Source organism: Mustela putorius, unplaced genomic scaffold, assembly GCF_011764305.1.
Source record: "Mustela putorius furo isolate JIRA1106 unplaced genomic scaffold, ASM1176430v1.1 tig00003836_pilon_pilon_pilon, whole genome shotgun sequence".
In the NCBI taxonomy this organism is placed as follows: Eukaryota; Metazoa; Chordata; class Mammalia; order Carnivora; family Mustelidae; genus Mustela; species Mustela putorius.
In genome coordinates this window covers 19,980,706-19,992,940 of record NW_025421989.1, presented here as the reverse complement: position 1 = coordinate 19,992,940, position 12,235 = coordinate 19,980,706, and the positions used below count along the sequence as shown (strand labels likewise).

Sequence of the window (12,235 nt, the reverse complement as noted above, 5' to 3'; positions counted from 1 at the left end):
ATCACTCATTTACAGTCTATTTTTCCAAACTATCCTCTCCCCAACCCAAGTCCCCACTGCATGCCACTCTACACCCCCTGTTCTACATAAAAATGTGACCCTCATGATGCAGGGGCATCTTAGGTCTTGCACAACACTCTACCCCCATAACAATACCTGGTATAGAGTAGACACTCAATAAATACTCTCTCTCAATGGATGAATGAACACATCCTTACTTAAAAAACTATCTGTCTCGAATTTGTCCTAAGAAAGGGGCATTTGAATCTATATAACTGGGCAACAAACTTGGCTCTCCCAGATTATAACAGGTCATAGTTAAAAAATAAACTCATCTTTAGAGATGTTATATCATTTACCTCCCTTCCTTTGTATGTCACCAAAGCAGCCAGTGGTTTGGCGTAAAATCTGCTGTAGGAAAATCCCAGGCAGCCATACATACTGTTTGCTGTGAGCTTCAAAGCCTTCTGTCGAATGTCATACTGCAGGTCACACAAGGACAAAAGACAACAATATTTGTAGATGCTTAATCATTACATTAGAAATCTTTTTATATCACCAAAGAAAAGGAGAAACCCTCAACATCCCTGAAAAAAAAAAAAGACCTGTCAACACACTCAACCCATCCTCCCAGATCCATGATTCCCTGATCTTCTAGAAGCAAGTCAACACAGATTCCAAAGCTCCCAGAAGTCAGAAGGATTTTATTCAGATACAGCTTTTCAGACAGAGATATCTTCCACTCTGAGGCATTCTAATGGTTTTTTAATGGTTTCCTGCCCACAAACTTAAAATAAGCCCATGTAATTACCCACAGCATCATGTATAAATCATTCCCAGATAATCAAAGTCTGAAAGCTGAGACGGTCATTTGGATGTCTCTTAGTGAAAAGATATACCTGAAGAACAAGGTCTGGATTTAAGTCTTGCTGTTTCATTAGTTGTTTGACTTGTTTTCTCCTCTCTACCAGCTTCCGGATCTCTCTGGGCAAAATGCCCATTTCTAAGTTTGGGTCTGGCAGCTCAGGAATCTGTTCTTGTTCTCCATCCTGATGAACACACAACAGAAATTTCAGACAAATCAAACTATCATAAAAGAGATTTCTAAAATAATATTTTGTGGGAGCTTTACGTGATGATTAAATCTTGAAAAGCTACTTTCCTGCTTAAGCATAGGTCAACAATATGTGGGTGGGAGAAGAAAAAGCAGAGAACAAGTCAACAATGGCCTCTTCTCCCACTTCCATCAGCCTCATTCCCAGTATCTCCACCCCTCTCATTACTGATTAATGTAGATGTCATTTAAAGGGATCAATTTTTATATATACTCCTCTCTTCAGCAAGATTGGGGAGCAACATATTTGGAGAAACTGCTTCTAAAATAAAAACAGTGACAGCTCTAGGATTTAAAAAAATGCAACCTAACTACAGTTTTAAGTCAAATGTACTCTCAAGCAAAATGCCACACAACTTTTACAACTATGGAGAATTGTGGCAATTTCTGTAAATGTTCTACAATAAAAACTAAAACCCTAAATACTAAATCAGCAAATTTCTGATTTTTGAAAAGTAACCAGCAGTCGTCTTATACTAAATTTATAGAAGCAAAAAGCAAGGAAAGCATTAGACCATGTTTCTGAAGCTCTATTAATTCTATTAACAGGCCACAGTGAAAAGCCAGGCATGTTTGCCCCTTCAAAGGTTCAGAATTAAAAATAAACGTCTTGCCTTCAAGTATATCAACTCAATGCCTTTTGATAACCCAGCCTTTACAAAGTATCTGATTTTATAAAGATCAATATTTTCAAATGAACAATCTTAAAATAGTAACAGGGACCTATTGTTTTCCAATACAGCAGACGATGATAGCAAACCTATTAAAGAGATCTTGGTACACAATTCCAATTTATTTATAACAGCTAGAGAGGTCAGATAAAAAGTTAACTGAAAGGATCTGGAGTCAGGAAGTTTACAATCCATGCCCAGCTCTTCCACCACTAGCTGTGTGGCACTAGCTATTTTGAAGACTACACAGAAAAATGATATAGAATCTACAAACTGGCTACATGTATAGTATTTCTTAGGTGACCTTTAAGGTCCACTCCAACTCTTAAATGATTCTCTTATATATCCGGAATCCAAACTGGAGAGCTCAAATAAACAAACCAGTACAGTGGGACTCAGGAGGCTGGATCATGACGATTATCACAAGGCTGACACAGTAGCAGGACAGAGCCCCATGAATATTATTTAACCAATGTAGTCACTACCTTTTGGGGATGTCTACCCAATACCTTCTCTGGACAATTATCCTCTACTACCACAGAAAGACCCATCCTTGGCAACTGTATTTGTACTCTGTAAACCCAGTCCTGTGGTCACAGCTGATGGGAACAGGTATATCACCGGCCTAAGCAAGCCTTTAAGATTCTCTCTTCTAGGGGCGCCTGGGTGGCTCAGTGGGTTAAGCCGCTGCCTTCGGCTCAGGTCATGATCTCAGGGTCCTGGGATCGAGTCCCGCATCGGGCTCTCTGCTCAGCGGGGAGCCTGCTTCCTCCTCTCTCTCTCTCTGCCTGCCTCTCTGCCTGCTTGTGATTTCTCTCTGTCAAATAAATAAATAAAATCTTTAAAAAAAAAAAGATTTTCTCTTCTAGGTAGACAGAACTGGGGCTGGAAAATAGCTCCCAAAGCATGTAGTCAGAATTAAAAGACATGTAAAATCAGGAGCAAGAGGACAGACATCTTCGGCCACATGTACAAAGAAACAGAGAAAAACAATACAGAGAGATAGCGTATTACTTTACATCCTTTACTGTTGGAGAACCACATCTACCAGCAGTCAATCATATAAGCCTTATATATGAAGAACCACACATTAAGTTATTAAGTCCTATATAAGATTGTTGACTAATCACTGGTTAGATTAAATCAATGTGAAATAATTCAAAGCCATTCTTTTAAAAAGGCTGTTTGTGTGCTCGCTTTGGCAGCACATATACTAAAATTGGAACGATATAGAGAAAATTAGCATGGCCCTTGTGCAAGGATGACATGCAAATTCGTGAAGTGTGCCATATTTTTTTTTAAAAAAGGCTGCTTATGAGTATAATCAGTAACAAAGCCTTGCGTGACCAAAATTTAGAAGAATTTAAAATATAAAATTTGAAAGAATAAAAATAGCAAGTGTTCGAGATGATGTGGAATGACTTACAGTCATGGCTAATGGGGGTGTGTAACACGGTATAACTACTTAGGAAAATAATTTGGCAGTTTCTTTTCGGTTAAACATCCACTCCTGATACAAACCAGCAAATTCCCTCCCTAGGTATTTATCCCCCAAAAATGAAAGGACATGTTCACAAAAACACAAGAATAAGAATGTTCACAGCTTTACTAACAAAAGCTAACCTCAACAGGACACCTGGGTGGCTCAGTCAGTTAAGGGTCCAACAACTGATTTCAGCTCAGGTCATGATCTCTCATGGGTCCTGGGATCAAGCCCCGAATCAGGCTGAGCTCAGCAGGGAGTCGGCTTGAAGGTTCGCTCCCTCTACCCTTACCCCCCTGCTCACTTGCGCGCGCTCTCTCTCTCTCTCTCTCTCAAATAAATAAATAAATCTTTTCAAAAATAGTAACACTGAAAGTCCAAATGCTCATCTCAGGAAACCAGATAAAGTATGGAATACTTCTCAGCAATACAAAGGAAAGAACTACTAATAATGCAACAGCATGGATGAATCTTGAAAACATTACACTGAACAAAAAGCCAAATCCAAAAGAGTACATACTGTATGGCTCCACTTATATGAAGTTCTAGAAAAATCAAAACTAAGCGATGGTGATGGAAGTCACATCACTGGTCGACTGATGGGAGAGGGGCCTAATAATAAAGGTACAATGACATACCAAAACAAATGGGATGAAACTAACATAATCCTTGCAGAGAAATTTATAGCTGTAAATATCTATATTAACAGAAAAGATCTCAAATCAATAACCTAACTTTCTACCTTACAAAAGTAGAAAAATAAAGTTTAACTAAATCAAGAAAGCAGAAAGAAGGAAATAATAAAGATTAGAATGGAAATATAGGACAGAGAGAAAAATCACCAAAACCAAAGTTCGTTCTTTGTAAAGATCAGCAAAACTGACGAACTTTTAGCTATGCTGATAAAAAAAAAAAAATGACTTGGGCGCCTGGGTGGCTCAGTGGGCTAAAGCCTCTACCTTCAACTCAGGTCATGATCCCAGGACCCTGGGATCGAGCCCCCGCATCAGGCTCTCTGCTCAGCAGGGAGCCTGCTTCCTCCTCTCTCTGCCTGCCTCTCTGCCTACTTGTGATCTCTGTCAACTAAATAAATAAAAATCTTTTAAAAAAAAAGTTTTAAAAAAAGTTAAAAAAAATTTTTTTAAAATGACTCAAATTACTAAAATCAGGAATAAGAGGGATATTAGGGATCTTAAAGAAATAGTTATAGGTGAATAGTTTGAACAATTTTATACCAACAAATTAGATAACCTTACATTAAACAAATTCCTAGAAAGACACAAACTACCAAAATGGACTCAAGGAAAAATAAAAAACATGAATAGACCTATAACAAAGATTGATTGGAAATTAAAAAAAAAAAAAAAAAGACAAGCCTTACGACCAGTTAATTTCACTAGTGAATTCTACCAAATATTTAAAGCAGAATTAACATTAATCCCTCACAAATTTTCCAAAAAAAAAAACCCCAAGAAAACAAAAAACCAGAAGAGGAAGGAACACTTCCCAGCTCATTCTATGAGGCCAGTATTATTCTAATACCAAAACCAGGCAAAGACAAAACAAGAAAAGATAGCTATACATCAAAAGCCCTTATGAGTACAAGAGAAAAACTCTTCAACAAAATACTAGCAAACTGAATCCAGAAGCATTCAAAAAGGATTATACACCAAGACCAATTGTAACTTATCCCAGGAACACAGGCTGGTTCAACACATGAAAATCAATATCATTTACCACATTAAGAGAATAAAGGATAAAAAGTACACGATCATCTCAATATATAAAGAAAAAGTGGTTGACAGAATCCAACACCCTTTCATGATAAAAACATGCAACAAACCAGGAACAGAAGGGAACTTCCACAATCTGATAAATACAAACTATGGAAAACCCTTAGTTAACATCATACTTTTTTTTTAAGATTTTATTTATTTATTTGATATATATAGAGAGATCACAAGCAGGCAGAGCAGCAGGCAGACAGAGAGGAGGAAGCAGGCTCCCCGCTGAGCAGAGAGCCCGATGCGGGGCTCGATCCCAGGACCCTGGGACCATGACCCGAGCCGAAGGCAGAGGCTTTAACCCACTGAGCCACCCGGGCGCCCCAGTTAACATCATACTTAATAGTGAAATAAAGACTGGATGTTTTCCCCCTAAGACCAGGAACAAGACAAGTGTGTCTGCTCTTGCCAATTTTATTCAATATTATATTGAAGGTTCCAGCCAAGGCAGTTAGATGACAACCCAGTTCCCAAAAAAGAATAAATATAAGGCATCCAGATTACAAAGAAAGAATTAAAACTACCTCTATTGGCAGATAACATGATACCATATGTAGAAAGTCCTAAGGAAAAATCCTAAGGAATCCACAAAAATACTAGAAGTGATAAATGACTTCAGCAAGGTTGCAGCACACAAGATCAATCAATATACAGAAATCAGTTATATTTCAGTACACTAGCAATGAATAATCCAAGAGTAAAGAAAACAGTTATACTTAAAATATCATAAAAAAGAATGACATATTTAGGAATAAACTTAATAAAAGAATTGTACTGTGAACTTTCAGCAAAAAATAAGAATGAAGTACTAATAATTGCTACAACACAGATGAATCTTGAAAACAGTAATGCTAAAGTGCTATAGCTACTCTGAAAAGCAGTATGGAGGGTATGGACTTAAAATCTTGCCATTTGCAACAATGTGGATTGAGCTATGGTGTATTATGCTAAGGGAAGTAAGTCACTCAGAGAAAGACAAATACCGTATGATTTCACTCATATGTGGAATTTAAGAAACAAAATAGACATAGGGGGAAAATAGAGGCAAACCAGAAAACAGACTCTTAACTGTAGACAACAAACTTAGGGTTGCTGGAAGGTAGGTGGGCAGGGGCTGGGCTAGATGGGTATTTAAGGAATGCACTTGTGTTGCACACCGGAGGTTGTATATAAGTGATAAATAACTAAATTTTACTCCTGAAACCCATATTATACCATGTTAACTAGAACTTAAATAAAAATTTGGAAAAAAAGGGGGGGGCACCTGGGTGGCTCAGTGGACTAAACCTCTGCCTTCGGCTCGGGTCATGATCTCCGGGTCCTGGGGTCGAGCCCCGCATTGGGCTCTCTGCTCAGCAGGGAGGCTGCTTCCCCCCACCCCTCTCTCTGCCTGCCTCTCTGCCTACTTGTGATCTCTCTCTGTCATATGAATAAATAAAATCTTTAAAATTTTTTGAAAAAAAAAAAACCAACAATATGCTAAGTGAAATAAGCCAGACACAAAAGGTCGCATGATTCCAGTTACAAGAAATGTCCAAAACACACAGATCTATAGAGGCAGAAAAATTGGTGGTTGCCAAGGACTGGGAGGAATGGAGGGACAAGAAGGAGGGTACAACTAAAAGGTAGGGTTTCTTTGAAGTATAATGGAAATGCCCTCAAATTGACTGTGGTGATGGTTGAAAATTCAGTGACTGCACTAAAAGCCCTTAAAGTGTGTACTTTAAATGGATGAAATGTATGTGAATTACATCTCAATAAAATTGTTAAATAAAAAGATATAGAAACACTGTGAGTTTCCATCTACTCAACCTCTCCCTTTTTGATCACTTTTCACCTTTAGACCACTAAGAAAGGAAACATTATATACTTAAGAGGAAAAACTAGAACACTAACCCCTCTGGTTCTCTTTCTTCTTTAAGCACGCTTTTAATTTCAATTTGAAGAGGCCTCATATAAATACAAACCTCTGTAATTTTCTGTGCCTCTGAAGCAACTCTTTGCACTGTTGTAAAACAAATGTTGAATTCTTGAATGATGGAAGGATACAAACTGTTGAAGTCCAGGAGCAAAATAAACTTATCATAAAAACCTGCAACAAAAAAGCCACGTGACAAAAAGTCTTTTTAAAAAAAGCAGATGGGAGAGGGGTTAAAAAATAAGGCAGATTTGTCAAAACACAACATTAGAAGTACTGTACAATGAAGTACATTAGAAATGATACACTAGCAAAAGGAGCAACTTATACCAAAGGAAAAAAGTCATCAACTATCACTCCATAAAAATGCCTTGTATTATAGTAAAAACTCAAGTCACAAAAGAGGAAAGAAGACAATGTGTCTCACCTTGAAACCAACTACAACAAACGATCCCTTCCACAGCAATCTCCAAGTATACCATTATGATGGGCAAACACCTTCTCCTATCGATTACTTCAGATACTTGTGTCTGAAGTGTTGTAAAATTCTCCTTCAGGCAAGTATTCCCTCCCATCTACCGTGCCACCTTGACTCCCAAAATGTTTAGTGATCCATACCAGTGAGTAGTTGGATATATATTTTTTTACCATCATACTTTCATTTTTTTAAGATTTTATTTATTTATTTGACACAGAGAGAGAAAGAGACAGTGAGAGAGGGAATACCAGCATGGGGATCAGCAGAGGGAGAGGGAGAAGCAGACTCCCTAATGAGCAAGGAGCCTGATGTGGGGCTTCAGCACAGGACCCTGGGATCATGACCTGAGCTGAAGATGGACACTTAATGACTGAGCCACCCAGCTGCCCCACCACCATACTTCCCAAGAATAAAATGGGAAGCCCACTCACCTGTACACAAACGGTGTTGAAAGCAGACAAGAGATGTGTGAATATGTATAAATGTCAGTAGTGGAACGATCCACCCTTTTCACTTGCAAAGGGTGAACAGAAAGCTACTGTATTCCTCTAGGACATTTATAAAGAGTTATCTTCACCTTAAGAAGAAACTGTATAAAAATAAATGTCCACTATTAAGAACATAAAAACAACAACAAATAAATACTGATAGCAAACTCTGTGTCAAGCACTATACTAAACAATCACTTTGTTCCTTAAGTCCCTGTGTGGTAGATACTCTTTTATTTTTATTTTTTTTAAAGATTTTATTTATTTATTTGAGAGAGAGAGTAAGAGAAAGAACACGAGAGGGGAGAGGGTCAGAGGAAGAAGCAGACTCCCCGTTGAGCAGGGAGCCTAATGCGGGACTCGATCCCAGGACTCCAGGATCATGACATGAGCCGAAGGCAGTTGCTTAACCAACTGAGACACCCAGATGCCCCAATACTTTTTTTTTTTTAAGTCTAGTGTAGTTAACATACAGTGCTACACTAATAAAAGAGTAGATATTATTCCTACCTCTATTTCACAGAAGAGGAAAGGCAGGCTTACAAAAGTTCAAGAGGAATCCCAAGATCACAAAGGCAGAATTTAAGCCCAGATCTATCTAATACCAAAGGACTATTAATCTGTTTCAAAACAACTAGGAATAAATTCATTTTGTCAAAAACGTCTCTGACAGAGTTCAAGTTAGCTGAGAAAATTCCATTTTTCCTGTACAATAATGTAAATATACTTAGCACTCCTTAACTGTACCCTTAAAAATAGTTAAGAGGGAGGGCGCCTGGGTGGCTCAGTGGGTTAAGCCTCTGCCTTCAGCTCAGGTCATGATCCCAGGGTCCTGGGATAGAGTCCCACATCGGACTCTCTGCTCAGCAGGGAGCCTGCTTCCTCCTCTCTCTCTCTCTGCCTGCCTCTCTACCTACTTGTGATCTCTGTCTGTCAAATAAATAAATAAAATCTTAAAAAAAATAGTTAAGAGGGATAAAAAGAAAAAGATCCTTTCTAACTCTGTGTACCACAAAACATCTTCTTTGTCATTAATGACAAGGGGGAGTACACTCCTGTTCAAAAGCTCAATTTGGTGGTTACTGTCTGTACTTTCTTGAACTCTGCTGTCCAAATGAACTGGTCCTGGCAGCTCAGTCTTGAACTCTGTTGTCCAAATGAACTGGTCCTGGCAGCTCAGGCAGAGGCTGTACCCTCTACAGTAGATGGGAGAAGACAAAGACAAATAGCTATAAACTGGACTAGGTGTTAGCAAACTACACACAGACCGAATCCAGCCTACCCCGTCTTTTTGTACCATGCATGAGCCAAGAATTGTGTTTACATGTTTAAGTGGTTGAAAAAAAACTTCAAGAAAGAGTACCTCATGATACATGAAAATTATAAAAGATCTGAAATTCAATATCCACAAACAAAGCCTTCTTGGAACATAGGGGGAAAAAAAGATTTGTATTGAGGACAGATGTAAGATGGCGGAGGAGTAGCAGACTGAAATGACAGCAGATCCTAGGACTTCAGATAGATAGTTATCAAACCATTCTGAACAGCTACAAACTCAACAGGAGAAAGAAGAGAAGAGCAGCAATTTTATGAACAGAAAATCGACCACTTTCTGAAAAGTAGGACGTGTGGAGAAGTGAATCCAAAGCAAGGGAAGGCAGACCATGGTGGGGGCGGGGCGGCTCCCAGGAAGCGGCGAAGAACAAAATCGAAACCTTTAGAAGTCTGCTCCACGGAGGGACATGGATCCAGAAGCTAAGTGGGCGGTAGAGCCCTCATGGGGACGCTGTGATGTTGGGTCCAGCAAGGTCACAGAAGGACTGGGGGTGTGAGCATAGCAGAGCTGCTAGATGTTGGAGAGGGGAAGACGACTACAGAGACAGAGCTGAGGAGTGAGCTCTCAGCTTGGGGTTACCTTAAACTGTGCTCCATGGCACAGTCGGGTCACTGCACTTTGAGCAGGGACCTCACAAGTGACAAAACCGGGGAGATTCACCTTCCTCCTCTGGGAGGAGGAGTGCAGCAAAAATCCGCTGGGTTTGGAGACTCCAAACAGGGCCGTGAGCCAGAGATAGAAATGCTTAGTCACAGGTCGTGTGAACTTGGGAGTGCGTCCAGAGACCAGGGTGATGGGAGGAATTGACTGCTTATTTCTGAGGGCGCACTGAGGAATGGGGCCCAAGCTCTCAGCTACTCCAGGCCGGAGATTGGGAGGCCGCCATTTTCATTCCTGTCCTCCAGAGCTCTACGGAAAGCATTCCAGAAACAGAAGCTCCCGAGAGCAAACTGGAGCAGGTTACTTAGCCCAGCCCCTGGCAAGGACAGTGTAATTCCGCCTCAGGCAAAGACATCTGCGAATCACTGCAATAGGCCCCTCCCTCAGAAGATCAGCAAGAACATCCAGACAAGAGCAACCTCATCTACCAGGGAGAACAGCAGAACTCCAGAGCTAGAGGAAACATAGAATTCATGCCTTTTCCCCATGATTATTTAGTCTTGCAAAGTTAATTTTTTTTATTTTTTTCTTATTTTATTTTGATAACTTTTCCTCTTTCCTCTTTTAACGTGTTTTTTTTTTTAGATTTTATTTATTTATTTGACAGACAGAGATCACAAGTAGGCAGAGAGGCAGGCAGAGAGAGGGGAGGATACAGGCTCCTTGCTGAGCAGAGAGCCCAATGTGGGGCTTGATCCCAGGACCCTGGAATCATGACCTGAGCTGAAGGTAGAGGATTTAACCCACTGAGCCACCGAGGAGCCCCTCTTTTAACGTTTTTTGACTAGTTTATCTTAACAATAGCTTTCTAAAAAAAATCTTTTTAAACCTTGTTATAGTTATATTTTATACCTTCATTGTATTTAACCTTTTTTTTTTGTATACATATAGGTGTTTTTTTTTCCCTAAAAAATTTTGGGATACAATTTCTTCTAATACATCAAAATATACCCTAATATAGCACATGGCTTTGTTCTAGTCTCCAGCCTGAGCACATTTCCTCCTCTTTTGTTTCCTTTGTCCAACCAACCTATCAATTCCTTTTTTAAAAATTTTTAAATTTTCATCCGTACAGTCATATTCCATCCCTTCACCATGTTTATACTTATTTTTGCATATATGCAAGTTTTTCTTTCTTTAAAATTTTGGGAAGTAGTTTCTTCTAAAAGACCAAAATACACCCAAAATCAAGTGGGTGGCTCTGTTCTAGTCACCAGTCTAATTTATATTTTTTTTTCTTTCTTCTTTTTTTTTTTCCCTTTCTTCTCCCCCCAGTTTTGGTTTTCTCTGATTTGGTTAGCGTACATTTTTCTGGGGTCTTGGCCACCCTTTTAGTATTTTATTCTCTTGTTCATATATTCCTAACTGGATAAAATGACAAGGCAGAAAAACTCACCGCAAAAAGAAAAGAACATGAGGCAGTACCAACAGCTAGGGACCTAATCAATACAGACAATGGTAATATGTCAGAACTAGAGTTCAGAACAACAATTCTCAAGGTGCTACCCGGGCTCGAAAAAACCATGCAAGATATTAGAGAAACACTTTCAGGAGAAATAAAATCCCTTTCTGGAGAAATAAAAGAACTAAAATCTAACCAAGCTGAAATCAAAAAAAGCTATTAATGAGGTTCAATAAAAAATGGACGCCCCTGCTGCTAGGATAAATTAAGCAGAATAGAGAATTCGTGATATAGAAGACCAAATGACTGAGAATAAAGAACCTGAAGAGAGACAAACAACTACTAGACCACAAGAGGAGAATCTGAGAGATAAGTGATACCATAAGATGAAACACTATTAGAAAAATTGGGATTCCAGAAGAAGAGAGAGGGGGCAGAATGTATATTGCAGCGAATTATAGTAGAGAATTTCCCTAGTATGGCACAGAAAACAAGCATCAAAATCCAGGAGACACAGAGAACCCCCCTCAAAATCAATAAACAAAGGTCCACACCCAGTCATCTAACAGTGAAACTTACAAATCTTAGTGACAAAGAGAAAATTCTAAAGCAGCTCGGGACAAGAAGTCTGTAACATATGATGGCAAAAATATTAGACTGGATGGGGCACCTGGGTGGCTCAGTGGGTTAAGCCACTGCCTTCGGCTCAGGTCATGATCTCAGGGTCCTGGGATCGAGTCCCGCATTGGGCTCTCTGCTCAGCAGGGAGCCTGCTCCCTTCTCTCTCTCTCTCTCTGCCTGCCTCTCAGTGTACTTGTAATTTCTCTCTGTCAAATAAATAAATAAAATCTTTAAAAAAAAATATTAGACTGGCACCAGACTTATCCACAGAGACCTGGCA

The 12,235-nt window shown here is 39.3% G+C and overlaps 1 protein-coding gene and 2 non-coding genes across 5 annotated transcripts in view; 1 reads left to right on the top strand and 2 right to left on the bottom strand.

The window, feature by feature from the left end:
• POLA1 (DNA polymerase alpha 1, catalytic subunit) overlaps nt 1-12,235 on the bottom strand; it is a 307,449-nt gene that overhangs the window by 240,615 nt on the left and 54,599 nt on the right. For all 3 annotated transcript variants that reach the window (XM_045089423.1, XM_045089421.1, XM_004769147.3), the window contains 3 exons: nt 7,020-7,144; nt 900-1,049; nt 360-482 (listed from right to left, as the gene is read on the bottom strand). In XM_045089423.1, the coding sequence (XP_044945358.1) occupies nt 360-482; nt 900-1,049; nt 7,020-7,144 (398 nt within the window). The remainder of the gene's footprint in view (nt 1-359; nt 483-899; nt 1,050-7,019; nt 7,145-12,235) is intronic.
• LOC123394764 lies at nt 2,975-3,081 on the top strand. Its single transcript, XR_006609515.1, has one exon. It is a non-coding gene; the product is annotated as a U6 spliceosomal RNA (small nuclear RNA).
• On the bottom strand, nt 7,929-8,058 carry LOC123394745. Its single transcript, XR_006609507.1, has one exon.